We start from the raw sequence: 12,905 nt of genomic DNA on the forward strand, positions 1-12,905 counted from the left end.
GAGGAAGAATTGGAGCTTACATGAGTAACAAGAAATGGGAGTCGATGTTGTAGATTGTTCAAGGAAATTTGGATACGTTCAGGAAATCTAGGATGTTTCTTGAGAGTAACAATAGTGCCAGCCAGGCTATGGTGGAAAGTTACAATATTTTCCACATTCTGAGCAAGGTAAGATAGCAATTTTCCTTTGGCAGCAGTGATTGGGTCTTCTGAAGGATCTGGGAGCATGAGTACATTGGCACTTGATGTCGAAGTGCTTGAAGATTGAGTAGCCCTGATCACCTTGTATAGATCGGCCAATGCTGGAAGGGCTCCTCGGTGCATCGTGAAAGATGTTGATGTAGACAAAGAAGGGGTAGCCTGAAGGAAAGAAATGCTTTGTTTATTAGACAGAAAGTAAGAAAGGAGGCAAAGTTTAAAAGCATAAAGACTTACCTCTGGGATGGAAGGAGGAGGGCCTGTAGAAGTTCTACCAGTACCAGAAGGGATAGATTTTCCAATAGTGGGAGTTGGAATAGGCAGACTTTTTCCACTTTGGACAGCCAAACTTTCCAAAATAGAGGCTTGGAGGTCGAAGTCCTCTCCTTGGGCAACTTGTACGTCTGGCTGAATGTTAGTAGAGCCCTATTGATCAAGTATAAAAGGAGATTATGAATATTTCAAGAAATTAAAAGGGTGAAGGAGACAACAAACGAGACATACCAAAACAATCTCCTTGGATGGTTAACTTCTTCATTTTTGGTGAGTCTCTAGGCTGTTTGAACTCTTCGGCCTTTTTCAAATCAATTTTCCTTTTTGCCTTCTAGGCAGTTTTTCCAGAGGGACTACGCTTGGTGAGTGTTTTGCTAGAATGCTGAGTGTGAGGTTGTTCTTTGGAAATACCATCATCATCGGAAGAATCTTCATTAGAGGAGGAAAGTTGGGGTTAAATTTCTTTCTTCACAATAGTCAGTCCCTGTAAAAGGAAGTTTTTTTTAGGGAAGTCCAGGAATTGGAAAAGTTAAGTCCAGCCTTGTTGGAAATACCTGAGAGATTTTTTCTTTTCCTTTTGCCTTATACAAAGCATCTTCTTCTTCTTCAACTTCTTTTTCTTCTTCTTCTTCATCACTGGAAGAAATAATCTCATGACTTACATAACCACTTTCGGCCATACCTTCAACCTTTGTGGGCAAAACAATGGTTTTCTCTTCACTTTCTTCTTCATCACTTTCCTCGGGAATTTCTTCTTCTCCATCTGAGAAATGTTAGATCAAATTTTCAGTATGTGGAAGTGCAACAGATTTCAATATAAAGAAAGATGGAAGGGAAAAGTTCAGTGAGAGTACATGTTACCTGGAGACAAGGGTTTGAAAGAGGCTAAGATGGTGTCACAAACGGTTTTATAATTCTTGGACCGAGTGGAAGAGATGTAATTGGTCCACCATACGTCAAATTCATTTGTTGACAGAGGCTGACTAGTGTGGCCTTGAAAGTTGAAAGTTGACCTTTCCACTTTGTAGGCCTTGTCAATTGCAGCAAACTTGGCAACATCCGTGATTCTCACCCGTTGGTTAAAGAATCTATTTTGAGATTTATAGGGTGGCAAGGGAATGAGCTGGGTGAACCCCATTTGCCTAGCCATTTGGGCTAGATTATAGAACTCCACGCCACAAAAATTGTTCCTTAGAGTAAGATTGGCAGTGTTGTAATGAAGGTCTCGAGCAAGTAGAAAGCTTGCCCAGATGTTTTTCCATTCTCTAGAATGCTTTTTGGTGGAAACCCCTGGGGAAGGGACTAGTTATGATGGCATGCGACCAAGGAAAGTAAAAGGGTCGAAGAACTTGTCATCTCCAGTTTCACATTGGTTGTAAAAATACTCAAAGTTTTCAGCAAAGTGAAAGAGGAAGGGGCTATTGTGGCCAAGGGATAGCACAGAAGGGTTTTTCCAGTCTGCATGGCAAGAGGGGAAGTTCTGTCTTGGAAATACACCTTAAGCCACATCTGGAAAAACCAGAAAGGGCCTTGAAATCTTGAAAATTTTGGAAGCAAGGAGGTCATCCAGACCTCTGTACATATGGGAGAGCACGAGAGGAGCCAGAGCCAAATCTCCATTCCTGGCTAAGGATATGACGACTTGAACAAAATCCTTGGTAACTTGGCCGGATGGAACACATAATAAATAGCCAGAAAGCCAACAGAAAGTTATGTGTTCGTTTTCCTCAACTGGTTCGGTTTTCTTGTAATGCTTCATGAAAGGAAGGTGAGAGGAAATGAATTTCTTACTAGTAGTGTTTTTGGTAGGAAAAGGGAATTGGTCAATGAAGAGAGTGGCACTAACATCATCTCCATGGGGTTTGAGGCCGGTAATGCAATAAACATCTCTTAAGAGTAGGAGACATCATTCCACATTTCAGGTGGAGGGCATTTGTGGTTGTGGACTAGAAGAAAAGGGCTGGAAAGAGTAGATTTGGGTCAAGTGTGATGGAGGCCTTGCTAATCTGGATAATATCAAAGATTCCTTGTCTCTTCCATTGAAAGGAAATCTTTTCGTCTTTGGAAAGACGACTCACCCAATAAGTCCAAGAGAAGCGGTATGGTGGCCCATTTTTTATACTGGAAGAGGGCTTTACTTTCTTTCCTTTCTTTGAAATAAGAGAGAACTCTGAATCAAAGGGAAGGGGAGACGTACCAGAAGGATAAAACTCTGCCAACTCGGAAGGGGACACCTGTAAAGGCCAGTCCAAGTCCAACTGAGGAATCTTCAAAGGGAACTAGAGGATCAAGATGCAGCCTGGCAGGATTTAAGCATTTTAGAAGTAGTTGGACTTGATGGCTAGGGCTTCGAGTTTTGGTTTTAGGATGAACTAAAGGGGTTGGAAGGGAGGAACTAGTGGTCTGTTTGGAAGGTTTCTTAACTTTCACAGGCGCCATGGTTCGTAGCTTTCACGAAATTAGGGTTTCGTTGGAGGAGAAGAAAGAGGGAAAAGAGAGAGGTTTTGTGGTAAGGATAGGAGATATACATGCATATATATATATATATAGAAGTAATGAGAGAGCTATGTTTTTTGAGGGTTGGTAGTTGGGATTTTCAAAATTCAAACGAGAGTAATGAAGATTAGGAAGTTTGATGGTTTTAGCCATAAATAGATAGGACTTATATTGGGATACGGAATGTTCCTTTTTGAAAGTGGTGGCAAATGAAGATTAACATGGAGGAAATCGAGGAGCTAGCAGCGTGTTGTATATAAACTCTCCCTTTAATGATTACTATGAGTGTCCAATCCAATGACGACTTTTAAGGGGGTTTGTTTGGAAAGTTTAAAATTTAAAAGGGAAGTAATGAGGTTTTTTGGTTGTTAGCCATAAATGGATAAGATCTTTTTGGGATATGCGGTACTTTTCAAATTGGCAGCAGAAGAAATTAATATGGAAGAAACCAAGGAGTTAGCCGCATGAAAAGATGGAAGTTGTATAACTGTGATAGTTGCTTTAGAATTTAAGTGGGTTATGATGGCGGAATTCAAATCCCATGCCTTATCATCAAGTTGCTCCACAAGGCATGGAATTTGAGGGGCATATGTTTACTCCATAATTTCTGGCCCAATGGAAAGGCGACATTTGGCGAGTTCCAATGAACTTGCCACACTGGATTGGTACTCTAATATCCAAAAGAGGAAGCGTAGTGTGATATTATTAAAGATTGATTTTGTGTTATCCACCAATAAGGAGGAGGTATGTGGTGAGTTCCAAATGGGACTTGCTACGTTGGATCGCAACTTCTAGAAAATTCCATTCTGAGTGTTTAAATTACGTGGAAGCAAGGACTATAAGGGTCCACCAAAGTCTTATTATGTAAAATTCTCTATTATTAGAAGGAAAGAGGCAAGTCCAATTAGGACTTGCCATCTTTAAAAGCGAGGGCCCACATCTTCCTATATGGGATGAGTTTTACTACATATAGTGAGTTCTACTGAGCTTACTATGGTGCTTACCGCGGTGGATCAATTCTTTTAAGGGATTGTTATCATAATGAAGGAGAACGTGGGGTTGATTTTTTCCTTATTTTTAGGAGACATCAACGATTGTTTAGCCAATTTAAACAATATTGCTAAAAGGAAGGAGACGTGGGAGTTTAATTTGTTTCTATAAATATATATGTGAATATATATTTATGTATCAGATTCACGCCACGATAAAGTAACCACTGTAAAGAAGGAGTCCATGGCGCCATGAGTTCTAAATCCAGATGAGGCAAGGCTGAAGGGAAGTTGCCAAAGTTAAGGGGATGTGATTGACAAATGTGGAGGATGATATATCTATTTATGTAAGAAACAACCCGATAGAAGCTAAAATCAAGGAAGTGTGCCACTTCCATAACCCACGATATAAAGTTAGTGGAAGAATGGAAAGTAACCACGACGCCATGAAGCCAGGATGGAAAGTTCAACAGAAAGAGGTTATCAAAGAGAAGGGCAATGTGGGTCTGCAAATAACTTCTATGTATATACATGATATATATAGTTGTACAAAGATGAAACTTCTGCAGAAGAAAAGACTTTTGAAATCGTGGGATACTTGGCTAAATAAGGATATGACAGTTGAAGGTGGTGGTATTTCATGCAACTGCTACCACTAACTGAAGAGAAGTTGTTGTAAATCATGGATAGTGAGGCTGATGAAATCGTGTTTGAAGGGCAAGATATTTACGGCAGGAGAAAGGGAATAAGAAATCGTGGAAGACAGAGTGGAAGATATGATAGAAGAAGATGGAAGGAAGAAGTTATAACTGCCAAGAGAACATAGGACACTTGGCAGTTCGAAATCAATACAAGTGGAAACTGCCAAGGTTGCCACACATTAGTTTACATGCATGGAAGAGCTCTATAAATAGAAACCTTAGAGCTAGTTTGCAAGGACTGTTCAAATCACATAGCAAAAACAACACTTCAATTACTACATTTCATGTCTTTTTACATTTATGTAATGCACTTTCAATATGTTTAATTCAAGTCCTGCACTTATTATTCTTACCTTCCAGCACCTTACTTTGAAGTCCTGCACTTTCAATACCGCTTTCCTTTCCACTAGCCATAGAATTGTCCAGAAGTCCTTTTTCAAGGCAAAAAGAACCTCCGAAGGTGGTAATTCCAGTTTTTTGTACAATCGTCTGATCCCTGCAATCTCCTACTGGATAATTGTTCGGATATCCACTTTGGAACGACAACAGTTCCTGGCACACCCGACGTTCACCCTCCTTTTCGCACTTCGAAAGGACCACAGTTTTTAGGAGCCAAACAGATTGTGTTCTTGGTTCACGGTATTTGTTGTATCATATCCCTTTCCATTTCTCCCATTACTATGGCTAACCCCATATATTCTTGTGTTAATCCATTCCGATCTCCCAACTCGTATTGATTTAAGCCCAAATCTATTTTAATATATTGGGTCCATCACTCCATCTAGAGTCATCCGATAACACTCTTTCCATCCTCTATGAAGATGGCCGTCAGGGTGTTCCCCTGTCGTAAACAGTAATGATCACCTTCGCGGCATCCACCATTTCAATAGCCTTAACCTTCTTGAACCCCACACAGATGTCACTGTGAGCCACAAAGAAAGATTGGGTCCATGTGTGCAAGGGAAATCTGTACACCTGAATATGATGATCGTTGCTCCTCATTGCACTCATACACCTAGCCCTGAATGACAATACATCCAATTGTAGAAAGGCTTTGCCCCATACGCTTTTTCTTTCCATTAACACCCTTCTCACCTCCTGTTGTGGAGGTAGTTTGAAAAGGAACAAAGTGTCCAATAGAGGACAATACCCAAATCTATTTTAATACATTGGGTCCATCACTCCATCTAGAGTCATCCGATAGCAGACTCTTTCCATCCTCCATGAAGATGGCCGGGTGTTTCCCTGCCGTAAACAGTAATGATCACCTTCGCGGCATCCACCATTTCAGCAGCCTCAACCTTCTTGAACCCCACACAGATGTCACTGTGAGCCACAAAGAGAGACTGGGTCCATGTGTGCAAAGGAAATCCGTACACCTGAATATGACGATCGCTGCTCCTCATTGCACTCATACACCTAGCCCTAAATGACCAGACATCCAATTGTAGAAAGGCTTTGCCCCATACTCTTTTTTCTTTCTGTTCGGCTCTTAAAAACCAAGGTCCTTTCCAAGTAAGGAAAGGAGGGTGAATGTCGGGTGTGCCAGGAACTGCTGTCGTTCCAAAGTGGATATCCAAACAATTATCCAGGAGGAGATTGTAGGGATTAGACGATTGTACGAAGGACTGGAATTACCACCTTCAGAGGTTCTTTTTGCCTTGAAAAAGGACTTTTGGACTATTCTATGGCTAGTGGAAAGGAAAGCAGTATTGAAAGTGCAAGACTTCAAAGTAAGGTGCTGGAAAGTAAGAATGATAAGTGCAGGACTTGAATTAAACATATTGAAAGTGCATTACATGAATGTAAAGAGACATGAAATGTAGTATTTGAAGTGTTGTTTTTGCTGTGTGATTTGAATAGGGTTTGCAAACTAGCTCTAAGTGCTCTATTTATAGAGCTTTCCATGCATGCAGCAACTTGATGTGGCAACTCCAGCGATTTCCACGTGGCCAGATTTTGGACTGCCAAGTGCCCCATGATCTTCTAGCCTTCTCTTAATGTTGACAAGTGTAAAATCATATTCTCCCATGATCTATAACTGATAAATGGTCTTGGTGGTTGAATGCATGCTTACAAGCCTTTACCCACGTTCTGGAATTGCCTAGATGGAAAGGTGACGGTTTCCAGTAGCAGTTGAGAAATTCCACTTGGAAGGTCCGAATCATGCCACGTGTCCCATGTCTTCCTTAGTCTTCTCCCTCATGCGTGGTCTTCTCCTTTATTTCAGACCATGATTCTACTAATTTAACCCTTGTCATCCATAACCTTCGACAGTTTCCTCAGTTAGTGGTAGTTACTATATGAAGTACCACCACTTTCAACTGAAGTGTTTATATTTGGCCAAGTGTCCCACGTTCCTTCTAGTCTTTCCCTTCTGTAAAACCTTCCTTTCATGGCGCCGTGGTCTCTGATTTTCAATGACTTCCTTATCATGGGTAATATTTCATATATATATATATATACCAGAAATATATAATTACCCACGTCCCTTGAACTTTGGTAACTTCCCTTCCTTCAGACTTTCCTTTTGAGCTTTGGAATTCATGGCATCGTGGCCTTCTGGTTGGTCGTTCTAAAGGAAAAGGTTCGCCGTTCTGAAGGAAGGTTCAGCCGTTTTGAAGGAAAGGTTCAGCCCTTGATAAAAATCATCCCACACCATTTTCTTCCATGGACCATGCCTCCTTCATTTTAGGCTGACCTTCACGATGTCGTGGTTAACTTACATTCTTCTATTGAATTGACATCGTGGGTCGTGGTTGAGGCCCACTTCCTTAATCTTAGCAACTTCCCTTCAACCTTGCCTCATCTGGATTTTAGAACTCATGGCGTCATAGATTCCTTCTTCACAGTGGTTACTTCATCATGGGTTAAGTCTAATAAATATATATATTTGCATATATATATTTATATAAACTAATTAAATTCTCACGTCTCCTTCCTTTTAGTAATATTGTCTGACTTGGCTGAACCGTCGTTGAAGCCTCCTAAAAATAAGGAGACTATTAACCCCACGTTTTCCTTCATCTGGCTGAATCAACCTTAATCTTACCAAACGTGGTAAGTTTCCATTTTATTGAAACCATGATAATCACTCTTAAAAAGAATTGATATACCATGGTCAGAACTATGGTAAGCTCAGTGAAACTCGTCATGTGTGGAAAAATTCATTCCATATAGGAAGATGTGGGCCCTTGCTTTAAAGAATGGTAAGTCCTAATAGGACTCACCTCTTTCCTTTTAAAATAGAAAACCCCACATTGTAGGATTGTATTGGTCCACTTTCAATTACTACATAATATTACATAGCTTCCAATAATAATTTATTAGAGTTGCGATCCAGCATGGTAAGTTCCATTGAAACTCGCCACATGCCGCCTTTCCATTGGGCCAAAAATAATGGAGTAAACACTTTCCATTAACACCCTTCTCACCTCCTGTTGTGGAGGTAGTTTGAAAAGGAACAAAGAGTCCAACAGAGGACAATATTCCCCCCCACCCCACCCCCAACAACCTTCCATGTGCTCCACTCTAAACGTATGTTACTGTAGTCTTGTAATGCATTCAACCTTTGCACACCTCTCTCTTCTCACTCTAAACGTATGTTACTGTAGTCTCCCTGTCGATGGGTAGCCTAAGGAAAGATCGTCAATGGCCAATCTTTCAACATAACCTTCTTATGTCTCTTTGTAGACATAGTCAAATTTTATTTATTTTGTAAATGTCCTTAATCTAATTTTTCTCACAAATCTACTTTTTCTTACTATGCTAAAGGAAAGTCTTTTCAAATTTTCAAGATTCAATTGTCACATGGTTAGGATAGTTCCGAAGATGGTGAATATAATCATTATGACATTAAAAAGCATACCATTCTTCGACATACCTCCAAACCTTATGCCAAGAAACTAGCTATATACACGTCCATAAGTGTCTGCCATGTGTCAAAATTATGAATTTTATTTATGTACTATGGAAACATTGAGGTGACTGAGAAGTGTTGGCATTCAAGTTGCAACACATTTATGACACATATATGATGGCTCCTTAGAAGTGTCTGTACTTCTTCGTGCCAATTAATAACCTAATTTAGGACTTAATTCTGAATGTATTAAGCACTTATCCAATTAAGTGTGTTTGATAATGCAATGTGAATATTACTTAAAAAGGTAAGCGCCAATTAGAATGGGGTAAAATTTTAAGTGATAGTGACTTCATTTATCACTGAAAGCTAAAAAAAAAAATTCAAATTTTCTGACCACTTAAAAATTTCAGTACTTAATTTTCAATTTTATCAAGCATCACCATAGGTGTTTCTTGATATAAGTGAAAATTTTAACAGATTAATTTTAAGTGCTAACTAAAAAATTGAAAAAAAAAATGATATGTTTTTTTTTATTTTAAGCATTCAACATTCAGTGATAAAAGTCTCTGTTACTTCAAATTTTACCAAGCACTTAATCTGTTCGACATTAAGTGTTGAATTGGATTATCAGACAGCACCTTAGTCTGTTGTCTTCTTGATGGAATTTGTATTTTCTTTCTTTGATTAAAACCAAGAGTATTGTTACTGTAATTTACGGTGACATCTTTTTATGCAGATTGCCAATTCTTGTGTTACTGCTGCAGTTTTAATAGCAAATATTCTGACTGATGCACCTGAGCTAGCTTTAATGATATCAAAGGGTAAACTCTTTGTGGCCCTCATCAGCAAAATCTCATGGACTAATAGTGTCCTTTTCAGTTTTTAGATTTATCATCATGAGAACTAGAAGGAGTGATACGTTGTATCCATCCAGATTCCTCTTTCTTACAGGGTCTGCTTGATATATTCCCTTTTGCTTTGGATGATTTAGAAGCACGAAGTGCACTTTGGAGTATAATTACAAGACTATTGGTTCGAGTACAAGAATGTGAGTTGAGCGCATCCAGTCTGCATCAGTATGTATCAGTATTAGTAAGAAAATCAGATCTGATTGAAGAAGACCTTCTTGATTACCAGTTAGATGGCTCAAAGGAAAAACATGAGAGTTTGATCATTTCTGGTGCAAGAGTAGATGCTAGAACTACAGCTGTATCCTTTCATATGTATTGGGGTGAAATTCCAGTAACAATGCCATTCATTTTGGTTTCATTAACATAATGTACCCATCAGTGTGTCCGTCAATCTTCTTGTTTCCCTTTACCTTTGCAGCAGTTGAGAGCGATTATTAGTATTTTAACAACATGGACTACCTCAAAGGATTCTGTAAAGGAGACTAATATCATTGGAGGAAATGATGTAAATGATGGAAATGTTGACGCATTGTTGGAGTGCTGTCGTAAATATACCGAGTAAGCTACTTTCTTCCTTGTATTCTTTCACTTCCACTCCCAACAAGGCCATGGATTGTTTGTCTTTTTCTTAATTTTATTTTACAAATGCCTTCCCTAGTTACCTAATTATCATGCATTAAAGCTATAGGTCTACTTTTGGTGTGCAAGAATGGAATGGAATGCAACTTGAAATGGAATGAGAATGAGAATGGAATGGAATGAGAATACTCATTCCATTGTTTGGTGTGACATGGTAAATCGTTATGGAATGGAATGATTATTACCACTCTATTGTTTAATTGACTATTATTAAATCTGGAATGGAATGATTTTTCTCAAAAATATCCTTTTCATTGGCTTACATTACTTTTTAATAAAATCAATCTAATTAATATTTTGACGATGAATTATGGGATGTTATAAGATGCCCAAAATTGCCATTGAAAAAAATAAAGAAAACCCTTGAAATAAAATAAAATATCATTTTTAATGAGATATTAATCTTAATAAATGAATGACTGCAAAAGAAAAAATATATGAATTCCCAAAAGACGCAAGCACAAAATCGTAACCACTTCCCAACCCCATGGTCACAATAGTGTTCTAGAATTGACTTTAAACCTTGGACAGATTCAAGTTTTACAACTAAACCAATCCCTTATGATTGAAAACACACAAATAAATTTGTAGTTGCCAAAGAAAGAAGAACACGTATGGAGTTCATCTTGGCAACTGGAGCAAATGTTTCCAAATAATCAATTCCATAGGTTTGAGTGAAGCCCTTTGCAACTAACAGAGCTTTATATCTCTCAATTGTTTCGTCTGCATGATACTTTATTATGTAGACCCATTTGCAGCCTACTAGTTTCTTACCCATAGGTAATGGAACAATATCCCAAGTATTATTCTTCTCAAGGGTCTTCATTTCTTCGAGCATAGCTTTCTTCCATGGAGTTTGACTGAGAGCATCTGAAACAATAGAAAGAACAGATAGAGAGGAGATACACAAAGTGAAAGCACGATATGTTGGAGATAAGGCATAATAGGATACAAATTGAGGTATGGGATGCTTTGTTTAACTACGAACACCCTTACGATTGGCAATAGGGACATCAAGATCAACAGAAATGTTATTGGGAAAAGAATCAGGAGTATCAATGTCAACTAAGGAATTACCTGGATTGAGGGAGACTTCTTGGTCCTGGGGTGAGTTAATAACTTCTTTTGCCCTTTTAGTGTAGACAATTGGTGCTTTCCCTACTGTAAATCATTAGTGTTACGAGGACTAGACATAGGCACCTCAGTAAGAAGCTCCCCCTGAATGGGAACGGGCAAAGGAATGGGGCATTCCCTCTGAATAGACAACGGATTCTTTACCTGTATAGTAGTCTCCCCCTGTAGAGAATCTCAAGCAGTGGAAAAAAAAAGGAACAGACTCAAAGAATGTAACATCCATAGAGACAAAGCGATGACGAGTGGTAGGGTTATAACATCGATACCCTTTCTGAGTGGCGGAGTATCCAAGAAAGACACATTGGATTGCCTTAGGGTTCATTTTGTCCTTGTGATGATGAATATAAATATAACAAACATATAACCAAACACTTTCGGAGGGAAGGCAGTGTCATGGTGTAAGATAGAGAAGGGGGATTGATAACCAAGAACCTTAGAAGGCATACGATTGATAAGATATGTAGCTGTTAAGGTTGCATCAGCTTAATAACTTTTAGGCACTCCCATCCCAATTAGAAGAGAACGGGTCACCTCCGTAATATGACGGTGTTTTCTTTCAGCTACATTGTTCTGTTGTGGTGTATCGACACAAGAGGTTTGATGGACAATCCCGTTATCAGTAAAAAAAGAGGCAAGACCACCATACATAAACTCTCCTCCATTATCAGATCGAATGATTTTGAGGGGACAACCAAACTGAGTACATACCATCCTATGAAAGGTTTTAAAAATGGAATGAACATCTTTGGTTTTCATAAGATAAAGCCAAGTATATCGACTAAAGTCATCAACAAACACAACAAAGTAACGAAAACTAAGTAACGAAGAAGTAGATTCAGGACTCCACACATCAGAATGAACAAGCTGCAAAGGAGCTATGTTTTTATTAATACTAGTAGGATAAGAAACACGACATTGTTTGGAAAGAACGCATGTTTCACAATTTAACTCAAAAGATTCAATAGAAGCAAACCGGGGAAGCACATGCTTCAAAACAGGAAGAGGTAAATGACCTAGTCTATTATGCCATTGCATTAACAGATCTTTATTGACATTATTATTCCTAACACTAGATTGATTTGCAAAATGATAAGAAGTTGGCCTCGCGTTCAGCAAATACAAGCCATTGTCCTCACGTCCACTTCCAATCGTCTTCCCCGTGTCTAAGTCCTGAAACACACAGTGAGATGGAAAAAAGGTTACACTACAATTCAAGCCTTTTGTAATGTGATTGACAGAAAGGGGGTTATTGGTAAACTTTGGGACATAAATAACAGAGGATAAGGTAAGATTAGAACAGACAGAAATAGTGCCCTTCCCCGCAATGGAGGTGAAGGTGCCATCAGTCACTCTAACCTTATCCTTACCAGAACATAAACTGTACGAAGAAAAATCAGATGCCATACTAGTCATGTGATCAATGGCTCCTAAATCAATGATCGAAGGTGGCCCACTAGATAATGTGGAAACCTGATATGCCGCATGAGAGGTACCTGTCTAAGCGAAGTTAGAGGTGGAAACGAAGGAATGTTGTGCTAGTAGATGTCGGACAGCATCAAGTTCAGCCTCGGACAAAGAACTCGGTGGCCCTAAGGAGGCATGACCAATACAAGCAGTCCCATGCTCTGCAGTATGTGCCGTAGATAACCCCCTAAATAGACCAGGCCTTGGCCTAGCATTCGCATTAGCAGGAGTTGGAGTAG

The 12,905-nt window shown here is 39.1% G+C and overlaps 1 protein-coding gene across 1 annotated transcript in view; it reads left to right on the forward strand.

The window, feature by feature from the left end:
* LOC132309035 (uncharacterized) overlaps positions 1 to 12,905 on the forward strand; it is a 65,570-nt gene that overhangs the window by 49,927 nt on the left and 2,738 nt on the right. Inside the window, exons 11-13 of the mRNA XM_059807388.1 lie at positions 9,255 to 9,339; positions 9,453 to 9,727; positions 9,848 to 9,987. Coding sequence (XP_059663371.1) covers positions 9,255 to 9,339; positions 9,453 to 9,727; positions 9,848 to 9,987 — 500 coding nt within the window. The remainder of the gene's footprint in view (positions 1 to 9,254; positions 9,340 to 9,452; positions 9,728 to 9,847; positions 9,988 to 12,905) is intronic.

The sequence above is a fragment of the Cornus florida genome, unplaced genomic scaffold (assembly GCF_030987335.1).
Source record: "Cornus florida cultivar Cherokee Brave unplaced genomic scaffold, ASM3098733v1 CherokeeBrave_3.0.0_Hap2_Chr05, whole genome shotgun sequence".
NCBI lineage: Eukaryota > Viridiplantae > Streptophyta > Magnoliopsida > Cornales > Cornaceae > Cornus > Cornus florida.